This window comes from Melitaea cinxia, chromosome 20 (assembly GCF_905220565.1).
Source record: "Melitaea cinxia chromosome 20, ilMelCinx1.1, whole genome shotgun sequence".
NCBI classification, from domain to species: Eukaryota; Metazoa; Arthropoda; class Insecta; order Lepidoptera; family Nymphalidae; genus Melitaea; species Melitaea cinxia.
The window spans coordinates 8,913,440-8,928,250 of NC_059413.1; the positions used below are offsets into that span (position 1 = coordinate 8,913,440).

The 14,811-nt window shown below is 31.9% G+C and overlaps 1 protein-coding gene across 1 annotated transcript; it reads right to left on the minus strand.

The window, feature by feature from the left end:
- Window positions 1-2,212: 2,212 nt before the first annotated feature.
- Window positions 2,213-14,056, minus strand: LOC123663711 (luciferin 4-monooxygenase-like). The gene is made up of 11 exons (XM_045598377.1): window positions 13,895-14,056; window positions 10,319-10,526; window positions 7,593-7,791; window positions 6,511-6,633; window positions 5,265-5,439; window positions 4,101-4,245; window positions 3,912-4,033; window positions 3,725-3,808; window positions 3,232-3,378; window positions 2,758-2,923; window positions 2,213-2,378 (listed from the first exon to the last, which is right to left on the minus strand). The coding sequence occupies exons 1-11, from the start codon at window positions 14,054-14,056 to the stop codon at window positions 2,251-2,253; spliced, it is 1,659 nt and encodes a 552-aa protein (XP_045454333.1). The 3' UTR covers window positions 2,213-2,250.
- Between the last annotated feature and the right edge of the window lie 755 nt (window positions 14,057-14,811).

The window sequence follows — 14,811 nt, forward strand, 5'->3', positions numbered from 1 at the left end:
AAGGTGAGATATTGATTTTTGGGCCATTTCAAAATGATAAAAAAAAAAAACTAAATATTACATCAACTAATACTAAGTTATTTGCTTACATATTGAACAGAAATTAGCCTGTATATGAAGTAGTGATTAAAAAATTATAAAAAATTCAAAAATATTATCAAGGAAAAATATTCGATATTGCACACCACCGCTGCGTAGAGAGCTGACCGCGCTAGAGCGAGCCGCCGTTGTGTCACCCATTTTCAATCGGTAGAAGACAAAGGAGAATTCGGGGCTAGAACTGAACTCAATTCCGGACATAGCGTTTAAAAAATGTTTTGATGATTGAATTATTCGTTGGCATTAGTGTATCGTTTTTGAAGGAGCATACTTTAAAGGTGATAAAATAAATTTGGATGAATAACGAACAGTTTGTGTATTATTGATCTTTTCTTAGTACTTTCTTGACAGTCATTACTGGCTGCCCCAATTTAAGCGCAAGGTTATCAACTATTTATCGGAATTGTAAAGTGTACTGTGGGATAAGCAATAGAGTTTCTCTGTTTTTATGTGTAACTATTTATTTTAACTGATTTATTACAAATTGTTTTTGACATGTCTAATGTTATGGTTTAGATATTTATGTCTAATTTATAATTTTTAATAGAATTTATTGTGTATCTCTTAATTACCAGCTTTTCATTGTAATGATATACGTTGTATTATGGACCTAAATATCGTTTATGAACCGATATTGATAATTCTTTTTTTGTTTGAAAGAATATATACCAAGGATAGTACTATGATAAGGAAACCAGGATCTGATAATGGGATCTAAGAGAAATCGAGAAGAACCTTCGAAAATCGTAGTGACGGCTAGTGTGTTTGTTAATTTTTTTCGTCTATTTACGCTGTATTGCTTGTCGATGTAAATGAAGTCGTTTTTTTTCGTTTGCTAACAAACATAATTTTTTTTATTGGATAAACTTAAATTTTTATGCTTTTAACAATGTATTTTAGCATGTATTTCTGAATTGTTACTAGATTACCATAACGTAGTTGATACATATTAACGATGATATACATTTTAAATTTTTATTCATGATTGCTTTTTTCTAAACTAATTTATCAACTAATACTGTGAATTATTACGATTAAAAATATTTTACAATTCTTTGTTACTTGACGTGATAATGCATGTTGTGATAACCTGTAATGAAAAGAACACTGACATGCTATTGCAAACTCACGTGTAGTATATATTTATTTTTATTTTTTTAATAAATAAATAATAAATGTAATTATAAAATTTAGAATGGCATGTCGTTATTATTTCGGCAATCTATAAGAATAAATAAAATTGAAGTGTCTGTTTGTATTATTAAAATAACCGCTTTTTACTAAATTTATATTGATGTATCCACGGAACCCACATATACCAAAATAATATATTTTACAATTTTTGTCTGTCTGTCTGTTTGTTCCGGCTAATCTCTGAAACGGCTGGACCGAGTTTGACGGGACTTTCACTGGCAGATAGCTGGTGTAATTAGGAGTAACTTAGGCTCCTTTTATTTTAGAAATGTATTTATTTTATAACTCTGATTTTTTTGTTAAATTCCACGCGTGCGAAGTCGTGGGCACAGCTAGTAATATTATTAAAATATAAACATTTTTTTAGTATATAATTATTATGTACAGAGAAATAAGCATGTCGGCGTTGTATACTCACAGCACACGGCCGCTGCGCGTGAGTCATCATGTCGGTGATGCAAACCCATAAGATTTTCTATCTTTTAAAATTATTTTTACTTTAATTTTTCTAACTTTTCTTAGCATTAAAACCTTCCGTGGTCCCTAAGGAACATACAAAAAAATAAATTAGCCGAATTGGTCGAGCCATTCTCGAGTTATGCGCTTAGCAACATTCATTTTTATTTATATAGACTAGCTGACCCGGCGAACTTCGTATCACCTAACAGTCGATTCTTTAATTTTTTTAATTTTTTTTTTTTAGAATTTTTCTCTCCGTAAGAACCATCCTCGTACTTCAAGGAATATTTAAAAAAAAAAGAATTAGCGAAATCGGTCCAACCGTTCTCGAGTTTTGCGCTTAGCAACACATTCAGCGACTCATTTTTATGTTATAGATAAGATATATATATAAATTGAATTAGATATAATATCAGTCAAATAAAAAATACTCGTGTTTTAAAAAAGATAACACATTTAGAAAATAATAATTTTATTAAATTTCAAGTAGTCAAATTTTTATTCTCTTTCCATAGACAGAGCCACAGAGGCCAATTTTCGTCGATTAATTTTTGAAGTCGATGTTTGAGGTAACTCTTTTAGGAATATAACTCCACCTCTCAATTGTTTTGTGTCTGCCAATGTATCTAAAACAAAACTATTAAATAATAAATGTCCTTACGTTTCTAAAAAAAATATTTATAAATTTGTAATTATTTATTTTATTTATATATTATTAATGTACACCGAAATACAGACACATATAAAGAAAGATACAATACAAGATGTACAAAGGCGATCTTATCGCTAAAGAGTGATTTCTTCCAGATAACCTTTGTGCACAGGTCACGATGCAGTAGCAGCGCTTAGAGATGTGCACATATTAAGGAGGAAAAAATCAATAATAAAGAACGCATTATTTATTATTCTAATACTTATTTACTACGGAAATCAATTTGGAATTAGTAGAATTAGTCCAGAATTCACAAACATTATTTATAAACATATAAATAATATGTATGTCACCTTTGATTAAATCTTTGATTTCTTGTGCAATGATTTTGTATCCTGCATGAGGTACTATACAAGCCACTGGTAGATCTCCATCTTCCTCGTGTGGTATACCAGTAACTGCTACTTGAAATACGCCTGGATGTTTAGCTATAACACTTTCTATTTCCAAGGGGGATATCTGTATACAATAAAGCTTAAAATATAAGTTTTGTTCGTATTACAATATCAGCTCAGCCTATTGCCTGCAGCCTATTATAATATAATTTTACTTAATTAGTTCAACTTAGAATAAAGGGATTCAAGTTCCTAAATTTATCACCATCCACGGAAACTCATTAGGACATTTTTATTTCGCTGATTGTCTCCAATACGTGTAAAATCGACTACAAACTATTTCGATTACGCCAGATTACTTCATTTGATGATTTATAAATTTTCACACTAAATTTTGTTATCTTACTTACTCGTTTGTTCGTTGTTACTTACTCGTTTATTTTTGTATACCATTAATAATTTCATCCGGTCCACATAGTAGTAGTATGATTGCTCGTCTCTGTACATGATGTCTCCGGTTTTTAACCAGCCACCTTCCATCATCACCTGTGCTGTAGCTTCAGGGTTATTGTAATAACCCTAAATTTAAGTAACAATATGTATTAGTGAAGACGTTCTAGATTTTTATGCATTTTATTCACATATCAATAAAGCAATAATAAATTTGATTTTTTTTTAAATTTATATATCAATAAATAACTATGTATATATTTAGTTTTTTTAGTTTATACATATAAAAAACCAGTGTTTAAGTGAGTTCGCGTTTTAACTTCGCGATATTTTGGCAAAATTCAGATGCGCACTGAAAATTACCAACAACAAATATTGTAAATATTCTGTTTTATACAACCATGAAAGTTTACAAACTTTTAATTAAAAGTAACATTATACAATAATTGAATTGTTTCATAGTTTTACTTCTTACCTTAAATACTCCTGGTCCTTTTAACCACAGTTCTCCAGTAACATGGCTCTCTGTTACGTCTCTTAATGTTTCAGGATCTACTAACTGAAATAAATAAAATATGTTTCACACACAATTAATAAATATCAGTGAACTCTGGAGTATATATAAAAATATATACACGTGATTATAGTAATTTTATACTCACTCTGTGTTCCAGGTTCTGTAAAGGTTTTCCGAGAGAATCTGGATAATTCGCATCAAAACTAAAAGCCATTCCTGATACTTCGGTCATACCGTAATTTACTATTAAATATGTGTTTGGAGAAACTGCCTAAAATAATAGTATTTATTATTTTTTGTATTATAAAATAAGTTTTTTAGAGAAAAAAGAGACAAACCCTCATATCTCCAAAGAGACTAGGATGAACGGCACTCCCACCTGCGTGAATGGTCTCAAAACATGTAAAGTCACATTTTTTACGATCGTTGACTTTCAAAAAATCTGCCAACATATTAGGACACACCATTGTGAATGTTGGCTGTGAAAGAAAAAGTTTTGTGAGTACGTAACGAAGATGTATTGATTAGTAATTAATTTAAAGTGTAAAAGACAGTATAAAAATGAATTAATTTATTTTAGCACACGGAGCTAAGCTGTTATACGTGTTTTTACATAAAAGTGAATATCAAAATGTAAGTTTCAATGGTTTCTGCTCTTATAACAAAGCTATTATAAAAAACTATAATCTCAAAAATGCAATTTGGAGCTAAGAGTTTGTTATACATTTTTTTTTACTATTCACACTGTTAGAATCAGGATTATAGTGAAGATAAGGATATTATTTAGATTTAGTAGCGCTATTAAAGTACATGCAATGTTTTACTGATTTTAAAATAATTTTTTTTTTCAAAGAGTAACTGCGGTGTTTCTTTGCGATTCTTCTGTGCAGAATCTACATTCTAAATCGGTTGTAGCTTCACTTTTAAATATAACTTAATCTTTAAAATAAATATAATTTTAATTTGTAAAATAACGATTCAAACGTGGTTGAAAGACGACTTGAATAAAATAATTATTAATTTTGATTTTATTAAATTTAGAAAATGCTGTATCCAGGAAAATAGTGATAGTAATACTCTTTATCACCATCAAAAGAAAAAACAAAATGATAAATAATAAAATGAAAGTCGTACAAAGGTTATTTATATAAAATATATGTATTATACTTAACTTTGGAATTAAATAAATTATGATGCCAGATAACAAATATCGTTTCTAATCGAGATATATTTGTTTTTTTTTTGTACTTTTCCATAGTGTTGTAAATTCAAATAAGTGTTATCACTAACAATTATTAACCGGATAGATAAGTATATTCGATAAAATTATTTTTTATGAAATTATTTTCTTGTAAAAATATATAAGTTGTATTATAAAAATAATAAAATGATAAGTTTTACTCTTCAAAGTACATTGTGGAAAATTTTCAATGTCTTCCTTTTAATATTTTAAATGAATTTTAACCTAAATCAACTATGGATCGTAACAGATACGTACTCTGTATTTATTAATGAGGTAGAAGGCATGTTCCTTCGTCATTGGAGCTGACGATTGTAGTCTGGTATGCCTTAAGATCGGTGAAAACACGAATTGGAACAGCGCTGAATACCAGTGAGCAGGGGAAAATATTACTGACAGACGAGTAGGTGACGGAAATTTATTATAGGTAATCCTGCAATTTTTTCATTACTTCTTTAATAAATTTATGCATGTATTTTAGACAATTAATAACTCTCATATAGCTCGCTCAAATAAGCTATATGAGATACTACTACACTATAATATGTAATTTGTTTGATTGAGACAGCTTTTCCAAACTTAATAAAGGAAACAATAGGAAACAAGAAAAAAAAAAATCGTCATGAATTAGGTGCATTTCGTTCATATGCATCTCATCCTTAATAACACTTTATTACTTAGGCTATTTCGGTTACTTCAATTACTTGTAAATGGGTGTTTCATAGGAACTTTCATAAGAGGTGAGAGGTGTATCCATAAGCCTATGGTAGACCATTTGGCGTTATTAAGAGGAAAGGATACCGACTCTTTCTCCATACAAACGTAGTCGACTGTTACCTCCTTGGATAATGACACTAGATCAAATATTTTTGTAACATAAAAACTTTAACTGCCATGACCATGCCCCTATGTCTTGGTTTTTTTCATATTCTTATTATCGTAGGGAGTAGGAGTCTTTAAAAACTAGAAATATTACCTAATTTGTTATACATTTTCAAAGACTCATTAAAAAATTACGCATATTTACAAAAAACAAAAAAAAAGAGAACATAAAGGCATAGCTAAAGGTTTTTTTAGTTACTTAAAAAGAAAAAAAATGTCATGTTTTGGGGAGGAAATAGTCGACTACGAAATACTGATTTGGTCAATAATTGGCTGTCCCTTTGTTGGCTCGGGGCGCGGCGGCAGCATTCAGTGAGACAAGAACATTTTATTCAAACACCTATTTTTCAAAAGTCTCTAAGGAACCTTCTCCTCTTAACATCCATCTGTGGGGATTTTAGAGTACCTAAGACCATTTAAACAATGCCAAAATATCGGGAATTCAGAATGATTAATGTTTTTTTTATCTTAATAAAAATTAGTTTTCTTTTATTTTCTTGACGAAATATTTCTTACAATACAATACAGTTAGTATTAGATTTTTTTTAATTTTATTATTTTAATGATATTTAAAATAAGTGTCTGATATAACAAAATTTCCGGATTTATTTTTAATATTTACCATAAATACGGAACTGAGATCACCATGTTTTTATGTGAAGCAGCGACTGATTTGGGTATACCGGTTGTTCCACTCGTTTCCATTAGCAGTGATATAGTGTCTGCTGGATCGAAATCTTCCACCCTGAAATTGTTGGTGAAATTTTAAGAGCATCGAACTTTTAGAGCCATGAAAGTTCATTTTAATGTAATTGGGTTTACTCGCAAACGAAAAAAAAAAAACGACTTTAATTACATCGACTAATACTACAACGAAAGTAGACGAAAAAATAGTCAAGTAAATACGCGTTATCAAGATCAAAGATGACTCCAAAGTAGTCATTAGATCTCGATCAAATTTAAATCGGACCACAAGACAAGCATCAGCTTTTGATTAAAACAAGAATCATGAAAAGCGGTATACCGGTAGCTATCAGTTCGCATAAAATGAAATCAAGCTCAATACGAAGTGATACCAGCAACTGCTGTTTTTTTTTGCCACCAAAATTAAATCTATACTAATATTATAAAGCTAAAGAGTTTGTTTGTTTGTACGCACTAATCTCAGGAACTACTCTACTACTGGTTCGATTTGAAAAATTCTTCCAGTGCTAGCTAGATAGCCCATTTAACGGATTCGGAAGGAAATCGATTAGGAAAGATATAGGCTATATAACATCACGCTAAGTCTAGTAGGAGCGGAGTACAAGTGGACGAAGTCGCGTGCAGAAGCTAGTGATGAATAATTAAAATGAAATGTACAAAATTCTAATTAAAATGTGATAAGTCCTTAAATTTGAAATGATTTCTGTATACAATTTGTTTATGTTCGCGTCGACAGCGGTTACCAACAACGCTCGGATTCCATCATCAATATAGGATATATCTTTTTTCCTAAACTAGATATTTGAACAATTATAAGAGGAAACACCCTGAAGGAGTACTAATTCCTTTAGAGTGGAGTTACCTTTTACTCCTTAAGTGTGTTTACCTACTATTAAATAACATTATGGCATTGTCATTAATTAATTATAAAAATTTGAAGTAGAATAAAATTTAAATGTAATATACTCGTATTGTATTATGAACAATGAATGCACTTACTTAAAATCTTCCATAGTAACATCACTTCCGCATTTCCCAAGCAATTCAACAAAATTTATGCTTTCCTCACTTTTGTCAAATGTAACGATTTGTGTTTCAAAATTTAAATCTTGTAATGCAAAACGAACATCGGAAACTTTTTCACTTTGACAAAATACCATTTTTGGTGTGTTGTAATTTAAAATTTTTCGAAGATCGTCTGAAATGAAATAAAATAATCAATAGCTTGTACTTAAATAAATAAGATTTGTTTTGTAAATTAACTCTTTCGTTGTTTCGTTGTTTTGATATTGTTGTTGTGGTCGTGTACTTCATCGTTTATTGTATTTGTCTGATTTTAGTTTAGTCAAAGGAAGATCTTCTGATTCTAATAACTTTTTCGTTCACTATATTGTAGGTATTGTGCGCTGTTTTTTTGCTTGGATGTCTATTCCGCAACGTGGGTTTTTTTGTGATAAAAGTTTTGTGTTATTCTAGGCTATAACCTGCTTTAGGGCCAGATTTCGTTAATTTTATCCCAATTTTAGCACATTTTTACATATTTATAACAATAAGTATAATAATTATTAAAACATTTAGTTAATCATTTTCGTAATTACACTCACACTTGATGATTCCATATTGTGTATACCTTATATTTATTTCAAACTAGCTGACCCGGCGAACTTCGTATCGCCTAACAGTCGATTCTTTAATTTTATTTTTTTTTTTTTTTTTAGAATTTTTCTCTCCGTAAGAACCATCCTCGTACTTCAAGAAATATTTTAAAAAAAGAATTAGCGAAATCGGTCCAACCGTTCTCGAGTTTTGCGCTTTGCAACACATTCAGCGACTCATTTTTATATTATAGATTAATTATTCTCACTTCAGCCATTTGCAGTTTACTAGTTAGGCCTCCCCAAGTTCGCGCCAAACATCCCGGTTTTCCGTAATCCTCATTCAGCCGCCACCGGTAATCTTACGTAGATCGTCACTCCAACAGGCCAGAGGGCGTCCCACACTGTTTGCCAACACGTGGTTTCCACTCCAGGACACGTCTGCTCCAGCGGCCATCGGTCTTGTATCATAAGTGACCAGCCCACTGCCACTTCAACTTACTGATTCTGTGGGCTATGTCGGTTACTTTCGTTCTCTCGCGGATTGTTTCATTTCTGATCCTATCTTTGAGAGAGACCCCAAGCATAGCCCATTCCATTGCACGTTGAGCGACTTATACTTATGGACCAGTCCCCTCGTGTCCCAGTGGCCACGTCTCGGAATCATATGTTGTAAGTAAAATGGCTTTAGTATAGCTAAGGGGAGACTGTTTTTCGCACGAATATTTTATGAAGCCTACTCGAAGGCGAGTTCATGTTATAAGTTTAAAGTACAGATGGAACAAATTAAGTGTTGTTTTATCAATTGCGTAGCTTGAGAGGTTGAAGTTTCTCTTTTTTTTAAACTTAGTAAAGTAAGCTCGTACTTAAAAAAAATTAAAATAAAAATTAAATTAATAGCTAAAGCAAATAATTTGTTGCAGGATTATGGTAATGTAAAGAATGTGTGAGTTTTGTGGAACTGTATTTCATGCAAGGTGTTACAAATTTTATAATAAAACACGGTTTAATTTTTGATTTGATTTAATTTGAAGGATTCTTGGCAAATATACGATAGAAATTTTTTAAAAATATCATACCTACCCAGTTTGACTACAAAGAAATGCAAAATTTATTATTTTTAATCTAAATTTATTATTTTTAATAATAATAATAATAATAATAAACCACTTTATTGCAACTAAAGATAGTATACATAGCAAACCTTAATTCTAGACACATATAGTGCAATGGGCGATCTTATCACTAAATAGCGATCTCTTCCAGATTACCCAACAGAAAAAAGCTAGCAGTGTAACGGGCTTGCGCAATAGTAATAATGTTTAATCAGAATACATATATAAATTTCTACAAACATACATACATATATACACATGCAACTAAAATACAATAAATAAATCATATAAATTTATATATATTTATATACACACATTCATACATATACACAAACACGGGTACATAAATACATACATACAAACACATACATATATACAAACACATACACATATATATACAAATACATAAAAATAAACATGTAAATACACATATATAAGCCAATGAATAAACGTACGCGATAGAGAGATGGGTACAAACAGTGGAAATAAGTATGCATAGACATGCTATTTAAGTCATAGTGAGGTAGAAATGCTTCACGCGGTTTTTAAAGACAAAGATAGAAGGAGACTGACGAATTACTGATGGTAGTGCATTCCACAATTTAACAGCCTTTAACGTAAAAGATTTAGAGTACGAACTCGAGTTGTGAATTGGCACACTCAATTTGTTGTCGTTTTGAGAGCGAAGGCATAGATGAAGAGAAGGGTTGCCAAGGTAAGAAAATCGTTCTTTGAGGTATAGCGGTGAAGTAGGATAAAAAAGGATTGTGTAGAGGAGAGACAGAATATGTAGGTTACGTCGATGTTTCATTGGCAGCCATCCAAGCCTTGAGCGATACTGTGATATGTGGTCAAACTTCTTTAAGCTGAATATATATCTTATACAAAGGTTTTGCAGACGGTCGAGTTTATTGATCAGTTCCTCCGACAAGTCTGGATAGCATGCATCCGCATAGTCCAAGATTGGCATCATAAGACTGTTGACTAGCGATATTTAACTATCTTATTTACTCACTTCGTTCAAGTGTCACATCAACTCCCGCAACAGCTATACCGAGATAAAACGCGGCGTACATAGGTATAGTTAGATGAATGTGGTTTGGAGCCATCAACACGATGACGTCTCCATGTTTCAGACCTAATTTCCTGAACGCTGTAGCACACTGAACTGATCTTGTTAGGGCAGAACCAAATGTCTCAATGTCATCTGTAGCACCGTCTATCTGAAAATAAATAACCATAACAAGTTTGCATAAATATTTTGATGTTATCGCTTATGTTATGCTATTCCATAAGAACCCTGCATTTTTAGACTAGATAACAAAAAATAAATAGCACCATTATTTACTTTTAAGGTGTAACCCTTTTAAAATTGCTTAAAATAATAATTTAAAATTCCATCGCGGATTAAAAAAAAACTTTAGACAGGATTTCTTTAACAGTATTAATACTAAATTTCAAGTTATTTTGATATTAAGTAATTTATTTTTCAACAAACTTTAAGCGCCCTCTTCTTTCTTAACAAATTCTTGCGTATGGTATATTAGAGGCGAAACATAACATTTTATAGTTTTTAAATTTGAAAGTTGCATAGCTTCGTAATAACTTTAATCGCGTATTTCATTCCTTTAGAGTCTTTAGATGATTCAAACAGTGCTTTCGTAAATTTCATTGTACAAAAACATCCTCTCAAAATTTTTAACGTCTATCATTAGTGGTTTAAACGTTATTTCGATTGTTCTACTGTGTTGTAAGAGGTGACTAAGGGATAACACAGTTCTACCACCTTGGAATTTAAAAAGTCGACCGATGGCGGGATAACCATCCAACTGCTGAGTTTGAAATACACAGGCCGAAGACGGGCAGCAGCGTCTTCGATGTGACAAAGCCAGCCTGTGGTCACCAACCCTGCCCAGCGTGGTGACGATTGGCAAAACACATGAGTTCACACCATTTTTGGCGCCAACTTGTGGCGACTTAAGTCCAGCAGAGACTATGATAGGCTGAAATGATTAGTGGTACATGTTGGACGTTGACGCGTCAGTCGGGACAATTTTTTTATTTGTAGGTATATATAGCTAATGGATACAATCATGTTGCGTGCAGTTTATTTAAAAAATACTTGGAAACGATAATGTAATTTGTGACTTGATTTAATGTGACGGCTCACTTTACTTTTTTTTTTTTTATGTCACTAGGTCGGCAAACAAGCGTACGGTTCACCTGATGGTAAGCAATTACCGTAGCTTATACACACCTGCAACACCAGAAGCATCGCAAGCGCGTTGCCGACCCAATCCCCAATCCCCCCAAGAGCTCTGGTCACCTTACTCACCAACAGGAACACAATACTGCTTGAAAACAGTATTATTTTGCTGTGATCTTCTGTAAGGTCGAGGTACTACCCCAGTCGGGCTGCTCCATATTTTGAGCAGGAAATTCCTGCTGTGCCCTACCTCAGTGGCTTTACTGTAGATTTCTCTCGTTTTCATTGGAATACAGTAAACACAGTGTATTAGGTAATTTATCAAAAAAGAATAAAACATTATTACTATTTTTTTAATCTTTCACCAATTTTTTATTATAAACCAAATTAATATAACATTTTTGTATCGTTTTTGTAAGTCCTATAATATGACGTACATTTTTTCGTATCTAAGTATATGTAATTCCGTTAAGAGTTACTAATATTTAGTATTCGAAAATTTACGTTAGTTCAGATAGGCTCAATTTGTAAAAAAATTTATCAATAGCAATCCATATAGTAGTGATAATAATGTTGATATTAGATTGATCGAGTAGTTTTATATACGATGATTTATTATTGCAATGTAAGTCCTTCTAAGGCGATAAGTTTAAATCTCTAAACTCACGTTGCACTACTTTATTATTTATGGTGACGGTGATATAAATCGAGTAGAGAATGTCGGAGTTTAATATTCCGCGGGTAAATGAAAAAAAATCTCCATAAATATCTAAATATCTAGTGATATATCGTTCTTTTAGACGACGCATTGGCGCAACGGTTACAGCACTGGTAGGTATGTGACTGTTGCGTGCGACAAACATTTGTATTGGCCATGCAGATGTTTGCCGTGTTCTGGGTATTTGTGCAGTTGGTGGGTCTCCCCATCGTACCTCGGAGAGCACGTTAAGCCGTCGGTCCCAGTTGTTGTCATGTACACATCAGACCTTAATATAGTTTAAAAGTATACGTAATTTGTCTTTATGTCATTTGAATAATGTTAAGCTATTTCTGACGTTTTTTTTGAAGCAAAACTTCTGTACGCACACTTGACGTGGTGTGTAAGCTAGTAAATGCGTGACGAGCACGTTACGAAAAGTTTGATCAGGTGAGTTACGTTTCATGTCAGTTACGTTTCGTATATTAGTGTAGCAGCTGGGGCGACCAAAGAAGTTTACTTCCGTCGTGTGGTCTAGGGCATACTCGTTTTTTTATATTAATTGTAAAAATACTTAGATGATGTTGGAGTTAAAACATTCCACATGTGATCAATTTTATTAACTGGCTTAAAACATTTTTCTTTATTCAGTAGGCACAACTGTGTAAAAAAATCTAACAGTGATACTAAGTCTATAGTTTATGAAATGTGCATAAAATTTTATCATTAATAACAATAATTTGTTTAGTTTAATATTGTGTAAAAATATATTGTCAAAATGTTATTGCTCGGAATGGATATTTGTGTTTATAATGACAGTATAAGACGTTGAGAAAGTATAAGATATCAATTAAACGAGCAAAAATTTTTGGATTGGTTTCAATTTACATTATCTTTGTTGCTGTCTTTTTTACCATTGCTATGGAGTATAATTGTGTTTGCAGGGAAACGAAAAAAAAAACCGACTTCAATTATACCGGCAAGTGATACAACGTAGGTAGACGAAAAAATAGTCAAGTAAATACGCATTATCAAAGATTACTCAAAAAGTTGTCGTCAGATCTCGAGGAAATTTAAATGTGACCACATGATAAACATCGGCTTTCGACTAAATTAAAAATCATTAAAATCGGTACTCTCAGTAAAAAGTTATGCGGATTTTCGAGAGTTTCCCTCGATTTCTCTGGGATCCTATCATCAGATCCTGGTTTCTTTATCATGGTACCAAACTAGGGATATCTCCTTTCCGACAAAAAAAGAATTATCAAAATCGATTCATAAACGACAGAGTGATCCCCAAACATATATAAAAAAAACTATATATATATATATATATATATATATATATATATATACGGTCGAATTGAGTAACCTCCTCCTTTTTTTTGAAGTCGGTTAAAAAGAGACAGTCGACAAGGTTAAGAAAAGTGTTCAAACGATTTATTTCTATTATAACATAATTCCACTAAAAATGAGTTTAAAATAAATGTTTGTGTATTGAAGGTTTGCATTTTGAACAGGAGTCTGAGACTTGACAGAGGTCTGTTTCGAAACTCCGCCTCTACTTAAAATCCAAATAATATCTAAAATGTGTTTTTTCAGATGTTTATGATTAGTACTTAAGCTCTTTAATTCAAATACTTCATCTATAATATGAAACCTTACTTGATACTATGTGGTGTATTTACCTGCAAAACAAAGTCTGGAGCATCTTTGAAACATTGTAAAATCAGTTTTCCCAGATGATGTCTATCACTCGGTATTCCGCTCTGGGCCACCACTCGCGAGCTTAGCTCTTGCATGTACCAGTGCACCGCATCACTCTTAGGATGCCATTGCGTTATATTCATTTTAACGTCTTGTCTGTTTAGTCTGAAACCAATATTCACATAAACTTCGATTTATTTTCTTTAGTATGATAGCAAATACTTAATTCATTATGAAGTAATTTATATTAGCTGTGGGCTTCTTTGGGATTCAAGTATTATTAGTATTTATGATGTTATAAATGCTTTTCTAGGCTGTTCAATAAATAATACAATCAAAAAGCGGTGTATATCTTGTATAACATCACATGCATCACAATTATGAGGAATCATTACAAGGTTCAGGTACTAGATACACTATTAGGAGCATTGGGAATGGGCGGTATCAAAAATAAGGTACCTAATTAAGAATATTTCTAAAACACTAGCTGCAGCTCGCGATGATAAACATAAGTTTGACATATCAGCACGGGGTAAAACAGGTTCTTTAAATTTGTTTCACCTCAACTAATAACCTATAAAATTCCTTCAGCCCCACATACTTATTCATCTACCTTACGTTATTTTACGATAAGCTCGATGCGTCACTCTGTTGTACTGTCACCATAATGATAACATAAATTAGTTCAATTTTAGTTCACGTTTTAATATTGACAATGAAACGAATGTACACACCACTGTATATAGCTCTGAAATTATCTAAATTTCGGAGCGGTTGCATGGTCCGTAATCACTATAACACTGTTTGCATTTCACGTGAAATATAAATATAACAGGAAACGAATTCTAATGATTATAAGATTATAAATTTTATCATTGTTATACCGTTTGTTTAATCT